This window comes from Aythya ferina (assembly GCF_964211825.1).
Source record: "Aythya ferina genome assembly, chromosome: 3".
Classification (NCBI taxonomy): domain Eukaryota; kingdom Metazoa; phylum Chordata; class Aves; order Anseriformes; family Anatidae; genus Aythya; species Aythya ferina.
The window spans coordinates 58446142-58459137 of record NC_140298.1 but is presented as its reverse complement, the minus strand read 5'-3'; the positions used below and the strand labels follow the sequence as shown (position 1 = coordinate 58459137).

General features: G+C 36.2%; 1 protein-coding gene across 1 annotated transcript in view; it reads right to left on the bottom strand.

Annotated features, from left to right (window-relative positions):
- Positions 1 to 12996, bottom strand: part of BCKDHB (branched chain keto acid dehydrogenase E1 subunit beta) — a 123000-nt gene that overhangs the window by 53541 nt on the left and 56463 nt on the right. The window contains exon 9 of the mRNA XM_084514529.1: positions 169 to 255. Within this exon, the coding sequence (XP_084370655.1) occupies positions 169 to 255 (87 nt within the window). The remainder of the gene's footprint in view (positions 1 to 168; positions 256 to 12996) is intronic.

Sequence of the window (12996 nt, the reverse complement as noted above, 5' to 3'; positions counted from 1 at the left end):
CAACTTTATCTGTTCAGATAAAGTAATGCAAGCATGCAGAAATCTGAAATTAAACCAAAACAAATAAAAAAATATGAAAACCCCAATTTTGAATATAGTGATAACCATTATTTTATAGATAAACACACTCAGGCATGCAGAATGCTTAAATACAAACAGTCTGTGTACCTGAACTGTAGAACTGATTTCCGATGCAAACCCTCCTGTTAAAGGAGCCTCGTGGCTAATCAGCAATCGCCCAGTCTTCACCACAGACTGAAAAGGAAAAACAAATATAAAAATGTAATAAATTACAGCTCTTGTCATTTCTTACCTGTATTACTTAAGAAATATATGAATTGTATGGTATTAGCAGTACTTAAGTGTAGCTGCATTTTCCCTCTAGCATTTTCACTGAAATGAGAAATCATCCCATAAATCTAAATTGGGTAATTATTAGAATGTTTTTTTACTAGAGAATTTCCTAGAGAACTGTTTATACCTTCCATTCCTTTCTAAGCAAATAGTAAGAATAAAAATAGATTCTACTGGATTATCCTATCAATTGAAATTGTAACATTTCTGAAAAAGAAAAGATTTTTAAAAGTCATCAACTTGGATCCTGTGAAAAATAAAGAGCACACATGCAAATAAATCCTTCAATGATAAACCTTCCTGACCAGACCCTAGGTAAAATTCATGAATAACAACTATTCAAAACTATTTAGCAAGAAGACAATTGTATGGATTAATGTTTCTTATTCAGGTTTTACACAGCGATTGCAAACATTTTCTAATTCTAAATCTCAAAGTTTGTGAAGTTGATATGGAATTCACTTCTAGAAATAATTCCATAGCACGATACATGCAGAATGTAACATAAGCTAGTTTTAATCAAAAACAGACTGTGTTTATATTAAAAGACAATGATGAAAGCAAAATAGTTTAATCTGATGAGAGTATAAAGCTTCAATACAACCAAATATCTCAAAGTTTATTGTAACTACATGCTAAATTGCCTAGATTTCAAAAATATCAGATGCCTCTGGTTAGAAATATTGCAGCCAAGCTTTACTTTTCATAATAAACATTTTACCATTTTATAAGGTGGATAAAAAAGTTCCATGAACTTCTAGATTTACATATTGGGGGGGGGGGGGGGACGACGACATCAAAAGGTTGTTGTATAGTAATCTTTCAATGACAGGACAGTTAGAGACATATTTTTAAATATAATTCCACAGTGTACTGTTAGCATACCAGTAGTCATCACGAAGGAAAGCCCAAGATACTGGTAGCTATCAACTCAACTTTTCTTAAAGATATGAACTTCTCCAGTGGGGCAGCTCCAGGCTATCTACTTTATAGAATATATAAAGGCTATGTCTTAATAATTCCATTTTTGTTATGAACCCAGTATTTTCCTAATCCTTTCTCTTTTCTAATGCAGCTCATAGGCTTTAAGTAGCTTGTCCACAAAAGTACTGGCAGGTCACAGGCCAATAAGCAATATGAACCATATACTATACTATGGAGGAGCCTGACAACACTCAGATCTAAGCAAGACAGGAAAAGGCATTCCAACAGTTGGAAAGCGAGGTAGGATATTTCCCGTATGTATTATGCCTGCACTGGAAACTCATAGCTAGAGAGCAGAGACATTAAATGCACTACAAATCTGTCAAAGACACCAAAACAACAGCTCAAAAAAATAAACACTCCAGTTTAAGTTTGTTATGATAAAACTGATACGACTAATCAATTTACAAGTTTAGTGGTTTTTTTATTGTGTGCTTTTTGCTTGTTTGTTTTGAGAATCCTCTTATTTTAAATGAAGATATTTATTCTTTTGCATATATCTATTCTGAGAAATACATACTTTGAAACATTACAAGCTATCATTAAAATCACCATGTCAGGTAAAATAAAAAGTACCTGTCAGGCAACCATGCTAGCAAAGCTTGGAGGCCCTTGGTACCAAACCCAGCTTGTTCAGTGCCAGCATGGATACCTGCAGCTCATTGTGCCATATAGAAATACCTTTAAAATCCTTCTATATGTTAAAACAGAATCAAAATGAGCAGATGTTAATCATTACACTGTATTACATTATTGTATCAATCTGGATTTTAAGGAAAGATCCAAGTATTCCAATTCCCAAATATTACAGGCTCTGCTGTATTAATTTTTGTTTGAAGTTTCACACTTGTTCCTAAAACACTGTGCATCTTTCAGAAAGACATGCAATGTTAATTGTGGCATTTCAAGTGTTTGCAAACGCATCACAGCTATTGCTAAGCTGTTCCAATGTTTAACTGCTTTCCCTGGTAAAATCTTGCACCTTATTTCTAAACCAGTTTGGCTGAGTTCAACTTCAAGCTGCTGATTCTTATTTTCCTTCTGTTTGCTATCTATCATCTTCTAGGAGAAGCTATCTATTATCACATTTCTACTCCCCACGCAAACATGTTAAGATTGTGATCAAATCATCTCCTACCCACAATTTTGCTAAACTAAGCAGACTGAGCTTTAAATCTTTCATCATATAGCACACTTCCAGTTCCTTCATCATTCTGACAGCCCTTCCCTAAATCATCTCCAGTTTTCAGTGTCCTACGCCCATCTCAAACCAGCATTCCAGCCTTTTACAGAGCAACACCAAACACAGAGGCAATGTAACCTCGGCACTGCGGTTCTTGGATGCATAAGGCCTTTTGGCCAAAGCATAACCCCATGAGTCCAGTTTCAACTGACAACTGTGATTCCCCATTCTTGGGAAACGATATTTTTTGCCTTTAACAAATAAGTGCTTTCTGGAATAAAGAGGGAATAATAGTCTGCATTCATTATTTCAAGATGCAAAATTATATTTGGATATGCTGAAAAACATAACATGAGCCTGAACCCAGCCCAGTCAATGAATCCAACTTCTCTTTATCAGTGATCGAGTGTCTATTTCTCCAACGGCTTCCTACCTCCAACATTTTTCTTTTTAACCAGTAATGGTTTTAAATGTTTTCCATATCTTTGATAAAAATACTAAACAGGTTAAAAAACAAGCAAAAAAATCACACTATGCAGGATCTCAGTGACTTTATTATGACCATTCATTAACATTGCCCTTCAAAACAATACAGTTTAAGTCAGGGCAGCCCTACTGCCTTACTTCTCAGCTATGTTAATTTGTTTTGTGAGCACCTACTAAAGTTCTCAAGCAACTTCTCATTGTTGATCATGTATTTCTAAGTTATTTCTCCCTACTTGTTTTTTCTAAGCTATTTTTTTCATGGTTTTGTAGATCATTCCTCCTAATTGTTTTGGTACACAATTTGGAGAGTGGAGTTGTTTGTTGTTGTTGTTGTTTTATTTTGTTTGTTTGTTTTTGTTTTAAAAGAAAAACAGCTCTGTAATGCATCAGATAATTAATGAATTACTGGTCAAAAAATACTTTAGTTCAGCAAAGGTCTCTGTCCTCTTCATTTTAATTATATTGTTTTCTCTACCAAAGACTACAGTACCATACAGCAATAACTGCAAACAGTTGCAACAGATGTTAATATTTTTTTATAAAGCAAAAATTTTATATGCATGTATATACTTTTTCTACATTGGCAGTGTTCTAGAATGGTTAAGTTATAAAATTCCATATGAAGATGCAGAAATTAAAATCTTATTTCCTGGAAATAAAGAAGTTAATGAGTTAAAACAGAAAATCTCACAAGTACCTGCTCTACAAGCTATAGAGCACAGAGGACATGAATTGTTAATGATTGTTTGCAGATATCAAAGCTCTTCTATAAAGCATTAATTTCATTTTTAAATTAAGCTACAAAGCATTACTCCTTGTCAGATCAAACGAGTCAGGCACTCAACCTCCAGGGTAACCAAAATCCAACATTCAGAAGAGCATTTTGCAGTCCAAATATTTTATCAAACAACTTTGTCTACAGTGCAGTAGACATCAGCTAATGGGGTCCTCACCTTTCAAACCAAATTGGAAATACCACTGGCATAAAAGCTGAAGAAAGCAGTGGATAAATCAGCACGGTGTACCAAACTGGCCATCACAGAATTCTACTGGTTTGTCACCTTTTAAGAAGGCAGAAAGTTGGAGTGTATTTTTCATTTGGATTAGCTAGAGAAACAGGCTGTCTTTCAAGAAATTAAGTATTTTGTCCCCTCATACCAATACCTTTTACATTCCTAGAAGGGCTCAACACTTCTCCATTTCCCCAATAGCTCACTGTCTTTTGAAATACGAGTCTTTACACTTAGTCCTACATCACTGAGGGATTCAAAGGTTTAAATGCATGCACATAATGCAGCTCACACAGAGTACTTTAAAAATGCATCTTCAAAGAATACAGTGAGGCTTAGGAGACTGGCACTGATATAAAACGTTTCTTCTTTACACCCATAACCAGAAGTTGTTGCTAGCTGATCTTTAAATTCCAGAGAGACTTTTGAGGATGCTAAGTGTAATTTTAGGTATCTCCTGTCTCAAATTAAATGAAAACTGAAAGTTTTGTTTGTTAGCTTTAGGAATGATCCACAGAGGAAAGTCAGAAGAAGTATCCAGGGATTCAAGAGAGCAGGGGTCTCAGTCATTCTGTGTTTTCTTCAGAGCTGAGTCCAGCTGATGTCACCCTGGTTGCTCCCAAAAGGGAGGGCTCCTGTCCTACCCAACACCTCGGCTTCCTATCCTGGCATCTCCTCAAGCACTTATGGGGCTGTGGGGAGAGCCAGTTTCAGGAGATAAATTGGTTTGTCCTGCAGTATTTTACAGTTAGCAGCCAGCACCACCGGAGAGATGGGGAATCAGGGTCACCTCTTTCAGAAGCAGCCCAGCACACCCCTGCAGTGCTCCCACTGAGGCCCAGTCAGTGACACTCCATGCACAGGCCCTCACACCACTGTCACCTGTGCTGCAGCTCGGCATTGGAGAAAAGATGCTAGGGCTTTCAACTACTACATTAACCCTAAAACAAGAACAAACAGACATACTGAATATAGATTTTCACCTCAGTTTCCTTGTCAGAACTGCTTTACATCAGTTTAACACAACAGCAACAGTTCGGGTTTCTCCAGAGCACGAGGCTAGAGGCATGATCCCCCCAACCACCCTCTAGCACCTTTGCCAGACTGAATCTTTCAGGTTGCATACTGAAGGTTTTCTGAACTGCCGCCCAATGTTTTTGCAGTGAAGCAGCTTAGCAAATTATTTTCAACCTCCCTCACCGCACTCTTTATCCAAGAGTTTCCATAATCACTTTTCTATTCAATTCTCAGTTCGTCATCTTGGCTGCTTTCTCCTCTCCTACAGGCACTGATGACAGAATAAAATAATACACGCCTGGTGCTTCCAAGCGCTTTGAAATCTAAGTGCAGACATTACCAGTAACATGCTGTGCCCTTACTCATGGGAAAGCTGACTTAAACCAAAACGAGCTTGATGGTCAACTGTATTTTACACTATTACTCTATGCCCACGGTAACAGTGCTATTTCCACTGTCACCAGCTGCTTCACTAACACAGCAATTGCCTTTAAAGAAATGATCAAAGCCAGTATTAGATTATATATGTCTGTTATTTTATCACACTGGCAAGCTGTCTATTTCTGTAAACTTGTTCTCGGAAAAAGATTTTCCATCTCTTATAGAAATTTTTTTGATGTTCACTCTCCCGTTTAAAGTTCTGCATACTTTTGATCTTGTTCTTTATAGACTGTACAAATTTTCTGCATAATTTAAAAACTAGCTTTCCAAAATAATTTCAATGAAGCTGGCAGAAGCACGGAAATATTATATCTCATTTTCAATGAACATGTATGCAAACAATTATAAAATTACACATAAATCAACATTAGTAGATATGTGTCTTTACTGAAAACCAGCCAGGATACAGAAGCTTAAATAAAAGAAAAAACACCCTTGGTAAAATTTCAATAAATGCCTTGAAAAACTTTGTTCCTTTTACATTTTTAGGTCAGCTTTAACAAATTTGTTCTTAGAAACGGTAAAACCTGATGGAGACTACTTTCCCCAGATCCCCTAATTTCTACTTTTCTTTCAATGTTTCAATAACAAACGAAATTGCATTGCTATATTCATTGTACTGAATATCATAAGCACAGGGATAGAAATAAGATCTCAGATTTCTATTCAGCATTTCCCGGAGAGAAATGTACAACATATCCTGCCAGATGAAACACTGAAGATTATGTTTACTATGTACATGAAGAGATCAACACCATGACACTAAGTCCAGTGCATCCCAGATATAAAGAACTATTATTGGTGCATGTGGTATATCAACAATCTTAACAAATGCAATAATTATGTCCCCAATTTCCAGACACCCTAGAGCCATGCTGGAGCTGTAGGATCTCTGGAAAGTCAAACAAATAGATCCTCAAGCACTCTTTTACCATAGTACAGGAAGAAGGAATGAAAAAGAATAGGAACAGGATGTGTCCCAAGAAGCCTGGAGGTACAAAACCCTCAAACTTACTAATGGTCAAGATCCAGTTTGCAAATTATAGGTATCAGTTCCACAGAACTACCTTCTCCAAGAAGTAGTTAAAGCAAAAAATTTTATGCGCTCTTTAAAGCTTCAAAAATAATTCTTGAAGAAAAAAATATGAAATTAATCCAAATTAAAAGAAGATATCATATAGTCTGATTTTCAACAGCACTAAATTCCCAGATGAAAAGCGAAAGCAAGCCTTCAGATCTACTGTATTATACCTACACTACACTCCCAAGTTAACTGAAACTTATTCATCAGTAAAATCAAGATGCAAAGATGAACAAATGACATGCAATAAATATTTTATTTCATCACATACAGCTCAACAGCCCAAAGTATGAATAAGATTTCTCAACTACTGGTAATCAGGGAATCATAGAACAGTTTGGGTTGGAAGAGGAACTTAAAGATAATCTAATTTCAACCCCCAAGCCATGAGACAGTCTGGCTTACACACATTTTGTATAGATTCATAAGGCTAGTGTAAGTAAAATCAACACACATGTCCGAGTAGAGCAATAATATAGCAGACAATCCTAGCTGTACATTGGCAGAAATGTAAGTAGATCAAGGGATAAAACCACTTGGAAAAGCGAAAATGTCATTCTTATTCCATCATTCAGGAAGGCTATAAGAGAGAAATCTTTAACAAAGTCTTTCCAAACAATTAAATGAAAAAACGTGAAGCTCTGTAATAGGCGAGACTGCTGATTAACAAACAGCAGGGAACAAAAAAGAAAATCCAATTTCTTTTTAACTTCACTTCAATAGCTGAAGCATTGCCAGTCATTTTAACTGGTCTACATTAGCAGAGCGCAAATCCTTATCTTCCTGCTAGTAGTTAAACAAAACAGAGGCTTTTAATCCATTACTGCCTGCTTGTTGAGCTCACGCAGCAGAGAGCTGTGCTTTCTGACCAAGAGGCCGGCATCCATGCTTTGCAGGTGGCACAGCAGCTGCTGCTGGCACCGGCTGGGGTCTGGGCAGAGCTCAGAGCTACCACCAGCTGCTGCAACACAGAATAAGTTCCCCCAAAATGGAAGGAACTGCAGTAGGAAATTTACATGGCAAGGAAAACCAGGTCCAATTTGCAATTTACACGGTGAGGACAATCCGGTCCATTAGCGTCCCAGACTGCAAAGAGCATGAATATGAATGGACAAGAATTCTGATTTCTAACAAAGAAACAGAACATGGTCCTTAGAAGCACGTGGCATTTACAGAAAACAAGTGGGGATTTGAAGGAAGGAACTGAGAACAGCCCTGTATTATGTTAAACACAGCAGGCATCTTTATCACACTGGGGCAAAGAGGCTGTCCTGCTGCACAGCCCTCCTGTGACATAATTATTATACCCTCACCTGCCTCGTGTGAAATGAAAGATGAAAATAAACCCCCAAAAAATTAAAACTAAAAAAAAAAGTTTGTAGTCTCTCGCCAATTTGTTTCAAATGAGAGTAAAAGATCAGCTACTACAGAAAATAGACAAAGATCTAAAATCATAATGCATTACAACTCCACATATCATAATGAGCTGTTTTATCTAAAACCAAATGATTAGTGCTACATGGAAGAATTATCAAAACATGTACTAGATGTTGTAGACAGCTGTCATACTGTCTGTTGAGGTCTTTCAGAAGTTATTACTGTGCATTCTAATATTGACTTCTAATAAGGAATAAAGCTCCCAGAATGAATTTAAATTAATTTTACAGGACCAATTTCAATCTGTTCTCCCTAACAAGTCAGTCTTGCTGTACTTCAGCCTGGAATCTACTTCCACCATCTCAGTGGTATCAGCACAATATACTCAGATTAAAATCCTAATGACAGCTCAAAGGCAGGGAAAGAAACAAGCAATTTGGATTGCTGGAAAAGGTTGGAATGCATTTTTGACAACAGCAAAGGCAGAAGCAGGAGGGAGCATTAACAGCAAGATGGGGAAAGTAAGAAAAACTCAAACCTACTTTTATTTGTAGCCACCTGTCCATCACAACTCTGATCTTTGACCTTCCCTTAGCACTACATTTAAGAATAAGCTTAAGTATCAAGAAAGACTTTATATTACAAATACTGTTCTCTGGAAAAAAAAAAAAAAAAGTTCTGATGATACAGTAAAACAACGTTATTAATATGGATCTGTGTCCACAGGAATGTGGATTTTAAATGATTTCAAATGAAATCATACAGATATGCTAAACAAAGAAGAGACGTAATAGTAATAATTACAGGTCTGTAAGGCTTACCATTTGATAAAATTCCATATAAATAGAGGTATACACACACACACACACACACACAACACACACTTATCCATAACTCCACTGCCCCAAAGAAAGTAAAACTTTTTCTTTTTTTCCTTCAAATGTTCTTAATATACATTCTTCTCATACATTTGCATCATTTGCCGGAGCCCTCTTTCAATTGTGAGGAAGGTTATGAATACAATCACTTCCAAGGTTTCCAGCTGGTGCTCAAGAAATCTAGCTGTACATTCAGTACAGGAATTCTATATTATATTCAACAACCTGGAAGAAACAAGTTAATAGGCTTGCAATTATTCTTGAAACCTATTTTCAGACAATTCTCTAAAACCTCTGATTCTGAGTAGAGAGAAAAAAATGACCCTAATAGGTAGAATGCTGATGTTTTGATTCTTTTTTCTACAGTGAACAATGAATGCAAACTGAATGAAAAGTGGTCCTGTTAATACAAATACTGCTAGATGGCCGACCAAGCTTTCAAAAAAAAGTTACTTAAAGACTCCTCTGCACTTTGTCAGTTTTTATAAGCATATCTAGCTATCTGCATGCAGATGCATATGTCTATATATTTTCTTTGTTCCCAACTGAAATGAAAGTATTACATTGATCTCTGAGACAAGACTAAAAGAAGTAACAAATTGTTTGAAGCCCAAGATGAATAGCTCAAATTCAGCGTGTCAAAGCAACAAAAACAGTTTGCTCAGGAGTCATCATTCACAATTTGTTCTGACATTCAGCATAAATATCTTCTGAGTTGTCTAAAAATAAATGATGTCCAATGACTAATTCCCAGTTCTCTTACCAGCTTTACTTAAACAACTGTGTTCCTCTTGAAATCTACATAGTCTCTTATGGCAGAATAAAAACAATTCCCAGGAAGTATGATGCTATGAACCCCAGAATGTCCTTACCTCAAATAGCAGTGCATTAAGCTGTTGAAGTTTTTACTGCCTCTAACCTCAAGTGAGGTCCTTGCAACGACTTAAATTGCTGTCCCAGCATGTGGAAGTACATTCCCTTCCTGTGTGGAAGTACATTTTCCAAGCAGTGGATCTTACTGTCTCCTTTTAATAAGAACATTTACAAATGGAATCAGTATGGATATAAAAGTTTGACCCATTTAGTTACGTAACCATTTATACCCTTTAAATTGTGCCCGTTCACCTAAGACGCAATGATTTTGTTACTTCTGACACGCCATACAAATAAACAACAAATAGGAAAGGCAAAGTTGGTACTAAAACTAAATTTATAAAAGAAAAAATGCCCTTATCTAACACAGAGGTGAGAGATAAGCTGTGTTATATAGAACACACTGTACCTCTGCTATGAGGAAAGGCTGAGAGAGCTGGGACTGTTCAGCCTGCAGAAGAGGAAGCTCGGGGAGATTTTATCAGTGTGTAGAAACACCTGAAGGGAGGGTGCAAACAGGATGGAGCCAGGCTTTTTCAGTGTCCCAAGGACAAGATTCGGCATACCCAGGACTGCAGAGTTCACAGTATTATGCTGAAGTTGCAAAATGCCCTGGTTAAACCTCACCACTTTGAAATCCACATCAGGGTAGATCTTTTTCCCCAGTTTAAAATGTATGCACGCAGGAACAGTGCATAAAGAACTAATGTGACCACAGCTGGATGCACATAGGAAACATCTTGGAGAGAAATGTTAGTGCAATCATAGAGCTTACTGCCTCAACACAGCAGGGCTTTATTGTTCCAATAGGTATCATTTTACACTATAAATGCCAAAAACAATCCTGAAAGACTAACGTGGCTTTTTCCTGCATAGCACTGAATACATAACATGATAGTGTGAAGATAGTAATGTAGAGATAACACAGAATGGAAACAGGCACAGCAGTAAGGCAAAGTAACCTGGAAAATTAAATGGCAACCAAAATCAAAAGAGTTGGCTACATAGCTGGGCTGAACATCCACAGAAGCGATGAAAAGAGTGGATAATAAAATAATTAAGTTTACTTTATGACCTTTCTATCACACAGATATTGTCAGGGTGTGGTTGATCTGTTCAACATAAATATTTATAAGCTTCCTGCAAAGCTAACAGCCTATGACAGATTCCCAATGTGTTAGACACCACAAAAATACAGAGTAGCAGAGAATTCATATCCAAAACAACTTGCAATTTGAGTAGCTAAGACCGTGAAAACAGAAAAAAAAGATATGACACTCAGCATGGTGCACCCCAACATGGTTTGAAATGGTTATTTTTTTTAACAGAAGAGTGCTAAGCTAAATTAAAAGAACTCTGTCACTGACTAACTTTCTAATGCCTTTCAGTAAGTTTAGACTCTTGTAAAACAACCCTGCTAGAAGCACTCTTGTAACACTTTCATACCACCATTCTATGTGCTCTAAAGCAGTTAATGGTCATGGGTGTGGAGACAATACAGAAAAGTTGCATTTTGTGCCGACAGGTTCTTCTGCTTAATCTAAAAAAAGATTCAGGAAGATATTAACCAAATTCAGTGTGAGCTAAGCAAAGAAAAATTACCTCTAGGATTCTAGTGTGACTTCTTGATATCCTTACGATCAATTCTTACGTACACATTGGAATCAATTAATTAGGAAATAAAAATGATTTTGTATTTTCAAAGTTGCTTTTGACTTCTAACCCACCTCATCCCTGTCACTTTATATAAGATATATTGATTTAACTCATTCTTGTCCTTCAGTTCTTCACATCTCATTTGTTTTCTCATTCCTATATTTCTTGTAGCTTTCCTTAATAGTGGCAATTAGTAGTTTCATATAAATTAGGTGTAAAGAGCCCCTGATGAGTTTTGGGGACCCCATAAAAAAAAAAAAAAAAAAAAAAAAAAAAAATCAAATGTCTCTAAATCACCCAGTCATTGTCTTCTGGGTAATAAGTATGAACAGAATGCTTATATGCTTACATAGTCTTTTTAAGTATGAAGTCAACTAAACTAACAGAAAGTATTCGTGAATCCAGTGAACTGGTAACTCATAATTCCTTAACACTTTGAGCTGTACTTGCCTACTTAACCACAATTAGACACATCTATTCAAACAGTCTTTCTGACTGTGTAACCTAAAACATAAGACTAATAGTAAAAGTTTCAAAAAATAAGGACTTCAGCAGCAGCCTCCAAATTTCACCAGTCCTTGACCAATTGTTAATAATGCACTGTGGACAAATTTGTCCTTCCCTTTGCCCGCTGGCCTACTTTTTATATCATTTCATGGAAGCAAAATTAGGAAGTCTCAGAAGCAAATGCAGATGGAAAATGTTGCAATAAAGAGATCCTTTCCACTAAAGAGGTCCTGTTCATCCAAGAAACCTTCGCGGGCATGTTATAAAACTCCTTCAAGTTTGAGACATCACCACATTTTTTCAAGGTTTCATGAACAGAAATCTTTTCCTGTGTTGCTTTTTTTTTTCCTCCTTATCATTTTGAGCACACTGTTAAACATACAAAATAGTCTTGATAAATTAACTTGCTTCTTCAGTTTTTCTATCCTCATAATTATTTTTAGTGTTAGAAGTAATAAGGCTATTAAAAATAATATTTAAATAGATTAGATAGCCCTCCTTTTGTCTTTCAGAAGTGACGTGAATATTATTTATTAACAGTCTCAAATTTTGAAAATTTCAGCTGTCCCACAAACTCCTGAAATAATCAGGCTGTACTATTATACATGCTTTTCACCACAATACATTTTTAAAAAACATTTGAATTACACAGAACAGTAAGGCAACTAAGCTGCTAATTATCAGGATGACTAGTGGCTCAACAATTTATTATTTAATAGTTTAATATTATTTTAACAACTTATTATTTTAATATTTTATTTTTTCAATTAATTATATTAACAATGCCTCAGTGCAATTTATTATTTTATTCTTGAAAATCAGATGAAATTTTGGCCAGTTCTGAAAGAGCTGCCATGGACAATCCAGCTCTTTGCAAGATTCACACATCTCCTGTTAGGACATATCTAATGCTACAGCTTCTGTGCAGAACATCCAATAAACAACCTCTCAAAGTATTTCTCTGGAACGCAAGTGCACAAACTGTTCCTTCCCTGAGAATATGATCATTACTAAGCAGCAACCGATGACTGTTGAACACCACACTGAATTCCCTAATGAATTTTGATACTATTTTGGAGGATCCAAGAATGAACCGACCAATTCACTGTTTTTCCCATGCCCCAGAACACACACAATATCTATTTGAAA